The sequence below is a fragment of the Lepus europaeus genome, chromosome 14 (assembly GCF_033115175.1).
Source record: "Lepus europaeus isolate LE1 chromosome 14, mLepTim1.pri, whole genome shotgun sequence".
NCBI lineage: Eukaryota > Metazoa > Chordata > Mammalia > Lagomorpha > Leporidae > Lepus > Lepus europaeus.
Window position 1 is genome coordinate 3,980,474 of NC_084840.1, and position 14,303 is coordinate 3,994,776.

The 14,303-nt window shown below is 43.0% G+C and overlaps 1 protein-coding gene across 1 annotated transcript; it reads right to left on the reverse strand.

Annotated features, from left to right (window-relative positions):
- Positions 1-1,663: 1,663 nt before the first annotated feature.
- Positions 1,664-9,509, reverse strand: PTGS2 (prostaglandin-endoperoxide synthase 2). Its single transcript, XM_062211523.1, has 10 exons — positions 9,441-9,509; positions 8,716-8,832; positions 8,470-8,613; positions 7,709-7,852; positions 7,131-7,312; positions 6,275-6,358; positions 5,899-6,145; positions 5,327-5,613; positions 4,680-4,827; positions 1,664-4,538 (listed from the first exon to the last, which is right to left on the reverse strand). The coding sequence occupies exons 1-10, from the start codon at positions 9,490-9,492 to the stop codon at positions 4,129-4,131; spliced, it is 1,815 nt and encodes a 604-aa protein (XP_062067507.1). The 5' UTR covers positions 9,493-9,509; the 3' UTR covers positions 1,664-4,128.
- Between the last annotated feature and the right edge of the window lie 4,794 nt (positions 9,510-14,303).

The window sequence follows — 14,303 nt, forward strand, 5'->3', positions numbered from 1 at the left end:
CATCAGAACCCGGGCTGAGATCTGCTTGCCAGTGTAATGGTGTTGGGAGCTGGTGGGCCCTTTAACAGGTGTTTGGGTCACAAGGTTCCACTCTCATGAAGGGACTAATGGAATTCCCAAGACAGCTTAGCTGTTGCAATGTCCCTTCTTCCTTCGCATGAGCCCATTTGCCCTTCAGTCTTTCCTTCAATAGTCGACTCAGTGCAGGCCCCTGAAGGAAGCCAGTCAGATGCTGGGGCCACGCATTTGAACTTCCCAGGATCTGGAGCATGAGCCAAAGCCAACCTTATTTCTTTATTGAAAAAAAAATGCCCAGTCTCAGGTAATCTGTTACAGTAGCACCAGAAAATAGACTAAGATAAATAGGGAATTATAATAAATGAGATCAGATAGGCCAGGCATAGATCATTGAGCTTTACATAGGATAGGGTGAGGAGTTTATATTTATCCGTCATGTAGTGGAAGCCACAGGAAGATGCAAAACAGAAAGAGGCAAGATCTGATTGAAGTTTAGAAATGATTCAGATAGTGATCGTACTCACTGCTATAAGGAGAATGGTTTGCACTGGGGAAAGAAGATTAAACACCAGTGAAGGGACTGATAAACTGACTAGGTAGTGGAGCTGGAGGGGAGGTGACAGACTATGGTTTGTGGCATATGGTCCACAAGATTGCTGCTGATAAAAACTAGGGGGTACTGGTGTCTTCAACCTGGGGTAATTATTATTTGAGGTATATGATACTAAGAAGAAAGAGATATTAAATAAGCAAGTAAACTTATTAATCTCGGTGGAGAGGTTGTCAATTGACAATTAGTGGTTGGTCCTGGAGACGTAAGTTTGGGAGTGATTAGTGTTTCAAATTATGTGCTTAGATATGATTAACTTGGAGGAGCAGAGAGAGAGAAGAAAGGGGTCAGACACTTTGACTTACAGCTCAGGAGAAGAGGAAGAGCTTTTTTAAAAAAGAAAGACCAAAAAGTAGCACTCTGTGAGGGTGGAAGACCAGGAGCATGACTGTGAAGCCAAGGGAAAAAAAGCAGTAAAGAAGCTGCAGACATTTGTGGTGAATGCTCTGAGATGTCCAATAATAAAAAGAGTAGGAGAATGACTGAAAGTAAATTGTGCCAAATGAGTACAACAAGGGGAGAGGAAACAGGGGCCAAGGGAATAACTATAATGATGGGCGATGAGAAGAAGGAAATGCGGACATAAAATGGGTGACAGATGACAAGAGGATGAGACTGAAGAACAGCAATATCATAATTTGCCCAATGAGTATAATCGCTTCCTCTTTGAACTTTATTTTGTACCTCTTCGGAACATTTGTCTTGTGTTTTTTTTTTTTTTTTCTACATCAGAAAATGAAAACAAGTTTGTTGCTGTCTCCTAGAGCACAAAGCACGCATTTTCCTACACAGTGTCACAGAGAAGAAGAGATTATAAATAGTGACTCTAGGGGGCCTCTGTGTGATGATGGTAGAACCCTTTCTCTAAAGGTCAGCACAGTTTTGAACAGACAGGAGAACCCCAGATAATGATTTATTTTAGAGATCACGCTTCAGGGAAACCATAGATCATAAGACAAAGGTATATGGAAACAGTCAAAATTTATTTTCAGAAAAGATTTTTCAATCCTTAAATAGTATAAAAATAAACAGACATTTGTTTCAAGGCTTGCTTTACATAAATTAATTTAAATACACATTTGTCTGAGGCACTGAGACATTCACATCAAAGCCCGAATCCCCAGGTTCAGTCAGCAGGTTGATATCTATGACAAATCAAGGTCTCTGTTTAATCTCAAATCAGTGAAGTCAACAGTTTTCACACAAGACCTTCTAATCTTGACTATTTGTTTTTTAGATGCAAAACTTTTCAAACATAAAATCTTAATGAAAGATTCTCCTGAGTTATTTCTGTTTAATGAAATTCACTTCATTTCTGCCTTCTTCCTAAGAGAAACATTTTTCAGTTATTTACACAAATACTGATGTTATTTGTAATCAGTGCTTGATTTTAAAACATTATAACCTATAGTACTTTGTACAGAATATTTTCTTATTAAATTGTAGTTGAATGAATTAATGAACCACCCGCAGCTCCTTCAAAAATGGATAAATGCCCAGTCTTAGGTCACTTGCAGACTAACATGACAGCGTCCCGACAGGGGTGGGTGTACAGGTAAATCACAAAGACGTAAACTCTGATCTTAAATATCTCAGTATGCCAGAGTTGGGTTCCAAAAAAATCCATCCACAAACCTTAATCCAATCATTTCTTCTGATGTTTACATAACAATTCAGAGAAGTAATCACAAAACACATACATTGATTCTGACATAGTGAAAAAAATCAACAATTGTAAGCTTAAACAGTTTGTAACAATTATGTCTCAATAAAGCATAAATAATCACCCTTAATAAATTAAGTAATATACAGTACCATTAAGTTCAGCTGACAGTGAGATGCGGCGTACTGCTCTCATTATTGCTGAGAACGACACAGAACTGTTTGGTTTCGTCTCCAGACAAGAAGGAGCCCTTGTTGAACAGGACTATAACTTTCCTCCTGTCCGGAACCCTTCAGTTCCTTCTGAGTACCAGCCTCCGTAGGCTCCTTGGTGATAGTTAAAATTCTCTATAAATAAAATCCTCTGCTTTGCACTTAAAATAAGTGCAGTTGTTGTTGTTTTTTTTTTTTTAAAAGCGCCATATTTTCTCTTTTATTCCTCTTAGGAGGAACTAAATAGTAGTCCTGAGCTGAGGTTTTCCTGAAAACTGCAAAATTTCAAGTAAGAAATATTGGTCGAATTCAAAGAAAGAACTCTCATCTTCAAACCAGGAAAACAAACCAGAAGAAATACATGAGTTAGACGAGAGATTCTCTTAGCACAAAAGGCTGTAAGAGAAACAGCAAGAGGAGCAGCATGTGCGTGGCCCGACTTGGTTCTGATGCACAACTGAACTGGCTGATCAAGATTTGGAAGAAAGCAATGCCTGAATGGATTCAGTAATACCTAATGGATTCTGAAGAGGCATTTCCCGAGGCCACTGCGAAGCCACACTGTACAACAGAAAATCTAAGAAAACGGCCCGTCAGTGAGGCCAGCTTGGAAGTTCAAGACCCTCAGAGTGAAGTCTGTTGAGTACCAGGCCCGTAGTACACACAAGGCTAAAGTAAAGTCTCCTTAAAGAGTTTAAACCCAAATTTATACTGCTTTGGTTTTCTTCTATTTTTATTGCTGATTGTAAATGTAGAATCTTGCTATCATAGGTTTTGTTACTAGGCACAAAAACAAATTGTGGAATCTCTCTACAAAAAATATTTTAAGATAGGACCTCAGTGGCTCCACCACCTTAATACATTTGGCATTTTTATTTGAAAGGAAGTTGTAACAGTCACATTAGACTTTTGCTCTTAGTGGAAATGCAAAGTCTCTTCTGCACCTTTTAACCAGCAGTTTGTAATATAATTTCCACTGACTTTAGAGATTTAAATCTATGAAAGTTTCTTCTACTGATATGAATACAAGTTTATAATTGGTACAGAAAATAAAATAAATTTTTAAAAGTGATTCTACCCAGTGAATTTAGAAATTTCAAATTACTGTTTCAATGCTGCTTTAAAAAAGCAGACATGAAATTATTGATAATGTCTGAGCTAAACATTCCTTTAAAAACAGACTTGAATCTTTTTATTTGATGAAAGAGAAAAATGCCCTGTAGTTCTTTAAAATCCAAAGATGTTCTTTGCTTCTAATGCATCACGGAAGAAACACAGATCTGACAGTACAGAAACCTGCAGTGTTTTCCATGTTGCAATGACATTAAGCATTCAGACATCTTTGACTTTGTTCTTATTCTAACATCATATAAATTTAAATTCAAGTAAAAAGATGTCAAAATTCATTTACCATTGGTTTATAAAAAAGAATGAAAACTTGAAGAAGAAAATATATCTTTAAAGTAGTGACATGAAAGTTTTCACAAGTATGAGCTCTTTCTCTGCAACTAGAGTACTGCCTTCTGTTACAGAAGATGTTAGGTAACATAAGGAGTTTACTATAAATATTATTAAATAAGTTAAAAGAACTGGCTCATAAATAAATAAATACAATCACTAGACATCTACAGTTCAGTGGAACGGCCTTTCAGCAGGACTGTGGGATTGATGTCCTCTAGCCGGGAGTGGGAGGTGCTCGCGTTGATGGTGACCGTTTTGGTGAGCTGAGGATCTGGGACATTGAATGACGTGGAGGGACAGCCCTTCACATTATGGCAGATGAGGGACTGAATCGAGGCAGTGTTAACGATTTTGAAACCAACTTCTCCACCAAACGTGCTTGGCTTCCAGTAGTTAGGGGAACATATAGGATTACCCATCAGTCCTTTCAAGGAGAATGGTGCGCCCATTTCTACCATGGACTCCCCAAAGATGGCATCCGGGCGCGGTCTCTCCACCAGAAGGGCGGGATACAGCTCCACTGCATCAATGTCGCCGTAGAGCGCTTCCAGCTCGGCAGCCATCTCCTTCTCCCCTGGGAAAGGATGAAGACAGAACACAATGAACGTGAACCGTGACAAAGCAGACTGTAGTGTTACTCGGTTTACTCTCAGGGTCCCCATGACTTCCCTTTGGCCCATGGTTCTCTTAGGAAAGGTTGGAAACTATTTCTCACCTGTAAGTTCCTCAAACGATTCATAGGGCTTCAGCAAAAAGCGCTTGCGGTACTCATTAAGAGACTGGTATTTCATCTGCCTGCTCTGGTCAATTGAGGCCTTTGCTACTTTCTGCACCGCAAGTGGAACGTTCCTGCCGCCGGCAACCTGTGGGAAATGAACTGCATGGTAAAACAGGGTTTTTAGGCATATTTACTATGTCTGTTCTCTAGGTATCAAATAGTTAAGATCAATGCTCCTGGCTGAGATCTAAGCTATTTTTCTTTCCTGGAAAGAAGCTTTCATGTATTCCAACAGCAGCTGTGCTTATAATTCAACAAGACAATAATCTAGAACTTCTGGCCTTTTGAGATGATAAAAATTAAGCTGAAATTCAAGTCTGAAATATTTATTTCTATAATCTGTAAGAGCATAGAATGTTTTTGAAAATGTCTACTTTTAAGGTATGGATACCTGTTATTTGGTTGAAAACTGGAGACTGAAATTTTAGATTTTTTTTTAACAAAAATTAGCCTTGTTTTATGAAAATAATTTCACTAGCAAAATAACTATTATCTTAGTAAGCTCAAGAAAAATAATTTCTATGGCTGAAATTCTAAAGTTATTGACCAGCCTTTTGTTTTTGTTTTTCAGAAAAAATGCTTACCCTGCCAGCAATTTGCCTGGTGAATGATTCAACAAACTGGGTAAGTCCATGTTCCAGTAGTATAGAGTTGTTGTAGAGAAACTGTTGATAGTTGTACTGCTGGTCATCAATTTGAAAGGTGTCAGGCAGAAGGGGATGCCAGTGATAGAGTGTGTTAAACTCAGCAGCAATCCGGTTTTGGTACTGAAATTGTTGGTTGAAAAGCAGCTCTGGGTCAAACTTGAGTTTGAAGTGATAGCCACTCAAATGCTGTACATAGTCTTCGATCACAATCTTAATAGTCTCTCCTATTTGCACAAAATAATGAAGTAGGAACATTAACTCTTTGTGATAGCAACTGAAATGCAATTTTGTTAATTATTCCTTATTTTTTTAAATTTTTCCTTATTACTATCAACATAAAAGGTAACTATATTATCAGACATGCTCACAGCTTGAATTATAGCGTGTGCTTTTCTCATTCACTATACATTTCCTTGGCATTCCTCGAAAACACAGCAAAGGTGGCAATGTGGTTTTCTCAGAGGAGGAGGGTTTTACTGTATTTTAAGTTACTTTCTTGTCTTGCTTACCTATCAGTATTAGCCTGCTTGTCTGGAATAACTGCTCATCATCCCATTCTGGATGCTCCTGTTTGAGCACATCGCACACTCTGTTATGTTCCCGGAGCCAGATTGTGGCATACATCATCAAACCAGGCACCAGACCAAACACTTCCTGGCCCACAGCAAACTGCAGGTGCTCAGGGATGTGAGGCGGGTAGATCATCTCCACCTGCGTATCCTTGACTGTTGGAGGATATACCTCTCCATCAATTACCTAAAACATAACAGTCATAAGTAAGCATTAGTAAAAGAGTTAGGAAACAAGTTTCTATCATTGAGGATATTAAAATATGAGAGTAAGGGATGAGTCATAAGTGATTCGTAGCATTCACAGGGAATATACCTGATATTTCATTTTTCCATCCTTGAAGAGGCGCAGTTTATGCTGTCTGTCTAGAGTTTCACCATAAATATGATTTAAGTCCACCTAGAAAATTATGGAAAGTTTAAAAAGTTTAAATGTGTTACTGTTGAGGTGTTTATTATATAAAGTGTATTTATCGTGAAATACTTTGATGTTTTATCTTTCTTTAAAATTTTTCAATAAAACACTTTTTTTTAAAAAAAACACGTTTTTATAGCCACAAAATACTACATTAATGGATTTACACATCAAGGTTGCAAATATATATATATATATATATATATATATATACATCTGCATCTCCTGTGTTTCAAGGAATTAGTATCCAATATGGAGCTTATGAGTATACCATATGCTTCATTCTAATCACATAGCATTTCTAACCAAAGTATCAGCAAATTTATTATTGCCACTAAATCCTTACTAATAAACTGAAGCTGTGTTTTGGGATCTAAGAGCTAATGCTGCAAAAGTCTCACCTTCTAATAATAAACAGCATAATCATGGCACAACCAGGTTTAGGTAGCATAACATTTTATAGCGCTAAAATTTTCGACTATAAGTATGAGACAAATTACAAATAGTAAAAATATCTCTATCACTGTCTAACTCTATCAAATAAAAAATATCTATATATATATCTGCTTGAATGTGTATATAAATATATATTATAAATATACATACACACATGTGTGGGTGCACTTTTAGTAAGTCACTGAATTAATGGAAACTCTGAAGATTTTCATAGTATAACATTTTTTAAAAGAGGCCAAATGGTTTGGTGTGGCAGTACTTCATTCTACTTTGCTATGACTTTAATTTAATTCTGTCTCACCCCATGTCCCAGTCCTTTGGTGAAGGCTGGTCCCCGCTTAAGATCTGTCTTGAAGAACTGGTGGGTGAAGTGCTGGGCGAAGAATGCAAACATCATATTTGTGCCCTGGGGATCAGGGATAAACTTTCTTCTTAGGAGAAGTTTCTCCACCACCTCTTTAGAGTCAGGAAGTTCTTTCTTCCCTGAAAAATAAGAAAGCTATGATTAAAAAAAAATCTAAAAGTTCAAGGAGGCAGACAGTGACCGCTGTCACTTACAACTGTGAACAGGATCATAATAGGAGTCAAAGTCCTTAGATATGGAGGGACAAATTCTCTTGGGACAACTTAATTGTTTCAACCAGCATTAATTCAGTTTTAACAAAAGAATGTAGAAATATGAAGACATTATACCAAGAAGCCCATTTACTTTTATGGGACAGTTTATATAAATTCATACTTGAAAATAAAATCTCTACAGATAATCATAATGAAAAAACCCATACTTTTGTGAACACATGGTGGTTTAAGGGGGCACTTTCTAGGGAGCTGTCCCATGCCCACTATAGTTACCAGCATCCCTGAGCACTTCTCACTCACCTTTCACACCCATGGGCGTTGGGCAGTCATCGGCCACAGGTGGAAGGGCTCTTGTGTAGTAGGAGAGGTTAGAGAAGGCTTCCCAGCTCTTGTAGTTGTAGTGCACATTATATGTTGGTGGACTGTCAATCATATGTGATCTGGCTGAAATTTTCAAGGCAAAAAAAATCTGCTTTATTTGTCTCTATATGCGAAACAAATCTAATGCTCACTATCACTGCAAATGTGCACAAGCGGCACTAGAAACTTTTACTCCAACAATCAGAAGTACTCTTAAAACAACTCCACTCTAACATCTACCTTCACTTGGAATGCATCTTTCCACAGTGTCTGCACTCAGGGCATTCCCTGTAGCCCTCCTGGTACTTCAGGTACCCACCCCACTCACTGCTGCAGGGGTCCCTGGCAGGAATGGCTGGCCCTGGCTCTGCTGCTCTCTTTGAGAAGTACAGAGAGTTCTTTTCTTGTTGACCCAAGCCCAAATGAGCCATTTATCTGAGTAGGGGATCCATGGGCCTTCGACAGACAGCTGGCCCACACCTCCCTTGCAAAGTGGCCAGAACAGTTGAGGTTAGGGGAGGTGTTCAAGAAGGCACGCATGGGACTGTCAGTATTCTGGGCCGTGGAGACAGAAGACAAACTAAAAATGTCTCTCTAAAGTCATGTTGACAAGGCAGGATTAGGCTTGGTAAAACAGGGTGCCTAAAAGGCACATTTTTCTTTGAGGAAGCTAAAAACCTTGGAAAGAGACTTGTACTCACATGTCAGCACGTATTTCATGATTGAATTGCGCAGGAAAGGAATGTTATTGACGATGTTCCAGACTCCCTTGAAGTGAGTGAGGATGTAGTGCACCGTGTCCGGCGTGGGTTTCAGGAGCAGTTTGATTCTGGTCAGAAATTCCGCTGCAGGAAGAGGGCAACAGAGGGAGAATTCAGCAGGGCTCCTTACAAGACAGCTGCAATTGCTGACGCTGCAGGCCCCATCCCAAGTGCAGGCAGACTTACGCGTGGAGCAGTTTTCACCGTAGAATCCGGTCCGGGTGCAGTCGCACTTGTACTGGTCAAATCCCACGGTCATACACACACCTCGGTTTTGACATGGGTTGGAACAGCAAGGATTTGCTACAATGAAAAAGAGGACAGAAAACAGGTCATTCTTCAGTGTCTTAATCTTGACCCAAACACTGGTTGCATTAACTGATGGTCAATTTACAAGAATAAATTCAAGAAAAGTAAAGGCAGCCAAAGAAAAACACTGTTTTAACCCTGCTCCCACAGATAAGTGGAAAATGCCAACTTCTATACTGAAAACTTAGGGTTAACAGAATATTGAAACCCGGTAAAAGGCATCAAGCAAGCTCTTCCTTAGTAACTTTTTGGACGTTGAAGTCAGCATCTTTAAGAAGCTCCAAGAAGTAAATAGCACTTTCAAAATGAAAACATCAAAATTGAGGAAACTTTCCAAACGTCTACTTTAAAAATATCTTGCCTGTGTTTAAAAATAGCCTGGGCTTTCCTCGGGCAGGCACCGAAAGCGAGGATCCCAGCGGTGGCCTGCGCAGCACCCTCGGCCCCGCGGCCTCCGGGTGACCACCTGCGCAGCGGCAGCTCGGGCCGGTTCCTGGGACGCGCACAGGGACCGCGCCCTGCCGCCGGGGCTGGCGGCTCCGCGCTTCCTTCGGGTCCCCGAGGGGCGCACGGGCCGGGGCGGGGCGCGGCGCGGGACTCACCTGCGTGGCTGAGCGCCAGCGCGGCGCAGAGCAGCAGGGCGCGGGCGAGCATCGCGGCGGGCTCGGGCGTCCGGGACGGCGGGCGGAGCTGGGCGTGCTGCAGACGCTCGGCCAGGTCGTTTGACAACTGCACGCTAACGGGGGAAGCCTGCTTTTATGCGCGAGCTCCCCGGCCACGTGACCGTGACGGTTCTTTTCCGCCTCCCCCAATCCTGCAACTCTGTTTCCTCCCCGTCGTCCCCCCCTCCGGGGGGGGGGGGGGTTGCGTAAACCCCTTGCGGACAGGACTTTTTTTTTTTTCTTTTTTTTTTTTTAACCCACGCAAATGAGAAAATCGGAAACCCGGGAATCCGCCTTGGGCCGCCCCAGGTGGGTGCAAAGCGGGTGTCCCCCCGCCCTCTGCTGGACTTCCTGCGCCCCCCGAGGGTCCCGGCGGCTGGGCGACCTTCTGGCACGCCGCGTTTTACTTTCCCGGAGCAGCCGCAGCCTCCTCGCTCGGGAGCGCGTCTGAGGTTCGCGGCGCAGCCGCTCCCGCACGAGCGAAGCCCGGGCGCGCCGGCTCTTGGGGTCTTGGCGGTGCGGTCCCCGGGGCACCAGCCGAGCTTGGCGTCCGGACCGCGGCGCGCCGCTGGGGTCCCTCTCCCCGTCCCCGCCTGGCGGGGCTCACGTCTGCTGCCCAGGAGCGCAGGCGACGCGGGATGAATGGACGGAAGGCTGATTTGGGCAGTTTGGGATTTCCTTTTCCTTGTTTAGCATTTGTTTTCAGAGAGTGGAAAGTGAGGGCGAAATACTTTAAACACACACACGCACAATGGCCACAGCAGAGAGTGGAGAACGAAAGACTCATTTAAGCCTCACACAGGCTCAGCATTCGTGGGAGAAGATGGAATCCATAAGGAAACCACAGCGGCTGTCTCAGTCCCTGGGAGTCTTCCAGGGCAGGAGAAGAGAGTGGCTGGAGCGCTGTGTGTCCACTGTTGGCCTGGTGTCCACTTGCTGGCATCTGTGCCCACTCGCTGGCCTGGGGTCCACTTGTAGGCCTCCAGTGCACTTGATCTGACCCTCTGAGACCCCGGTGACCAGGGCTCCTGCCTCCTGCGGGCGCCTTGTGACGCCTGCCCTTTGCCAGCCCCTGCCTCCCGCAGGGCTCCCTAGCCTGGGCTGGGGTCCTGGCTCTGCCGGCTACTAGCCCTGTGAAGTCCTGCTGCATGTGGGGGAGAGTTGGAAAAAAGCAGAGCGCTGAGAATGACCACACCTGGACTGCTTGGAACTTAAAAGAAATTGACCTCTGCCTCATGATGGAAATCCAATTTTAAAAACATTTCATTGGATAAACGACTGGGTTTAATCTGTGACTTCTGTGGCAGGATAGAGTGGAGAGAGTTCCACATAACAAAGTCGGGAGCGAGTTCCAGCAGAAACTGGGACCTAAAGGCTGGGAGCAGTTTTGAAAGGAAGTCCAAGTATGGGCCTAAGGGGGGTGAGGGCATTATTATATAATGTATTAAATAACTTTGGCAACTCTAAGACAATAAAACAGATGAGTATGTTTTGAGACAATGGTCACAGGATAGTAAGTGCTCCAGACCAAATCCGGGTGGCCAAACCTATTTTGTCCAGAAAAGTACTGTAAATATCGTGCAGCATAAAAACAAGGTTTTGAGTATGTTAAGATTCTAGCTCTCAGTTTTGTGTACATTCAGCGTCTCTGTGCATATTTCAGGCAAATGTGTCTGTTGTCCAGTTTCTTTTATTGACTTCTGAAATTGGTTGGGAAATCTTCTATATGAAGAGAAAATAAGGAGGAATTAAAAAAAAAAAAAAACCTTCCAGAGCTTTCTGTTGAGTTTTACTGCCCCCTTCTGCTGTCTGAGTTTTTATCTTTTTTTTTCCCCTAATATTCTGGCCAGATTGCTAGACAGATTTTGTCTAATGTTAGTGTTCCCAATCATTCCCAAATGCGTGCTCCTTTAAGATTTAAGTTTCCAGAATATACTGAAAAGGAATGAACTGTTCATTAACCAAACCTAAGTTACAAGCACTTGAAACCATAGATTCTTTATCTCCAAAATTCCAAATGAGCTAATGCTCTTCGGAGAGACATGTCCTGCTGCCAGACCAGGGTTCTGTCACTCAGAGGCAAAAGGAGGCTCAAATCCTTGCCCTAGGCAAGGAGTCCTTTCCACTTCCTTCCTTGGTTGACCTAGGGGGCTCACTTAGGGGAGATTGCGCCTGTGCTTTTTCCTTCATGGCATGCTGCCCAAAAAAGAGCTTTGCCATCTCCCACCCGTTGTCCTGGAGAGACTTTAGCAAGGTGTGCCACAGAGCGCAGCTGTTCCTAGAAGGGCGGAGTGTTCGTGGTGCAAGATGCCTTTGTTAGTCCTTTAGAAGATTCTGCTTATTCCTGGCTACTCAAAATAGAAATTTTGAGGCTATAACCAAAAAAGCAAATCATTTTAAAATTAAAAAAATAGTTTCAAATAAATCAACGACGAAACACCAAACAATGTAAATTTTTAAATTTTGTATAGCATTGATCTTTCTTCTCAACTAAATTCCTTCCTCTCTGTCTCTCCCTGTGTGTCTCTCTCTCCACTTACCGTGATTGTTTATCATGATACTCAGATGGGTCCTTGTCCCCGGCATTTCACAGGGGTGCCCAGGAGGCAGGAGAGTGAGCTGCCTGAACTGGGGAGCGTGGTGAGAACCCGGCCACTCGTGACCGAGAGGCTTGGGGTTTCCTGTCTGATTCTGCAGGGAAGGAGCTTGGAACTGGCTGCTCCATCCTAACAACAAGTAAAATTCTGAATAAATTAAGAAGCCAACACTCTCACTTTCAGGGAAGTGAGGCAACAAGGCCAACCACTTCCCAAAATACTGGGGAGAACAACTCACTGAAGTGGAAACTCACAGCAGAAAGCCCACGGAGCCAGCACCCTGCCAGGACAAGCTGAGCTCCAGTGGATGAATTGCTGGGGGATCAGGTAGGACAAGCCTGGGGGCTGGAAACTCCAGAAGCCCCACACTTGGTGGGCCTGCCTGCCTGGAGCTCTACCAGATTGTTTAGTGACTGTCAGGAAAATCCCCCTCTGCTTTCCAGCAGGGGGCAGGAAAAGGAACTAGGGGAACCAGACTGTACTGTTGTGACAGGGCCCATTCGCAGGAGAAGCTACTTGGGTTTTGCCACAGCCTAACTGAACTGGAAGAAAGCAAATGCCCAGGTGCAGCTGTTTTTGGCTGTCCTTGGAGGAAAAGGTACAGCCCCTGTGCAGCCGCCCTCCCCAGCTATCCTGTCCCACATCAGCGGAGGGAGGGAAGGTGGGGACTGAGAGGCCCAGGCTCAGGAACAGGTGAGGCCCAACCAGGACATTGCCGGACCCCTCTCCTCCTGCTCCCTCCCCTCACACTGCGGAAGTGCTATTTATTGCAGCTCCTTTCACCCTGTGCACTGTGTCCAGTTTTCAACAAAAACGTAGAAGGTATAAGACAAAAAATACGGTCTGAAGAGATAGAGCAAACATCAGAATCTGACTCAAATGTGGCTGAGGTTTTTTTAGGTTTCTGAGATGGCGAATCTGAAACAACTATGAGGCCTCTAATGGAAAAGGCCTCAGGCCACTAATGGAAAATAGACAACAGGCAAGAATGGTTGGGCAATGTAAGCAGAGAGAGAGAGGGCAATTCTAGGAACAAAAACGGAAGGCTGGAGATCAAAACGACAATGACAGAAGTGAGGAGTGTCTTTATGGGGCTCATTAGCAGATTGGAATCTCTGTGACTGGGGAAAGAATAATAAAAAAGAGAAGAGAGAGAGAGAGAGACAGAGACAGAGAGGAGAGAAAGAAAAAAAGAAAGAAAGAAAGAGAAAGAAAGAAAGAAAGAAAGAAAGAAAGAAAGAAAGAAAGAAAGAAGAAAGAAAAGAACTTCCAAACCTAAGAAGTAAAGAGAAAAGGCACTGGAAAAGAACAGAATGAACATCCTGAACCGTGGGGTGCCGGCAGGAGGTGTACTTCATGTTCCAAGGGAAGACAGGAAGGAGGAGAGAGAGAAGGGGCAGAGCGGTATTTGAAGCAACACTGAGAATTCCCCCCAAATTAATCAAATTAATGTCGGACACAGAGTCACAGAAGCTCAGAGAACACCAAGCAGAATAATGCCAAGAAAGTCCACACATAGGTGTATCCTATTCTAAAACAAAGAAAAAAAATTCCTGAAGTAATCTAAAGAGAAAAGCGCCTTTGGTGGCACAACAGGTTTGAGCTACCTCCAGCGACGCCGGCATCTGGTATCCAACGGCTCCATTTCTCATCCAGCACTCTGCTAGTATGCCTGACAAAGCAGCTCATGGACGTGGGCCCTTGCCCCTCACGTGAAAGACCCAGTTGAAGTTCCAGGCACCTGGCTTTGGCCTGGCCCAGCCCCAGTTGTTGTGGCCATTTGTGAACCAGCAGATGAAAGGTCCTTCTTTCTCTGTCTCTTCCCTCTGTACTTTGCCTTTCAAATAAATAAAATAAATCTTTAAAAAAGAGAGAGAATTAGACACAGCTGCTCCTCAGAAACTGTGCAAACCAAAAAGTGGGGTGCGATACTTAAAGTGTTAAGAGCGTATCAGGCTAGAACTCTGTACCTGGGAAAGTTGTCCTTCCAAAGTGAAAGAGAAATAAAAACCTTCTCACACAAACTAACACTGAGAAAATTGGTAGTTGGTAAGTCTGCCTCAAAAGAAATGTTAGAAGAAGTTGTTCAGAGAGAAAAGATTGAATCCACATAAAGAAAGGAATAATGTGAGAAAGAATAAGTTAAGGAAAACTTTTCTTTTTCTTATTCTTAATATATAACAAGTTTTTAAAATGCTACAATACT

Coding starts and splice junctions, on each gene's coding strand:
- PTGS2 (XM_062211523.1), bottom strand. CDS start 9,492: ATGCTCGCCCGCGCCCTGCTGCTCTGCGCCGCGCTGGCGCTCAGCCAC. Junction 7,313..7,708: donor AACGCCCATGGGTGTGAAAG/GTGAGTGAGAAG, acceptor CTTATTTTTCAG/GGAAGAAAGAACTTCCTGAC. Junction 4,828..5,326: donor CCAGGCAAATTGCTGGCAGG/GTAAGCATTTTT, acceptor CATTTCCCACAG/GTTGCCGGCGGCAGGAACGT.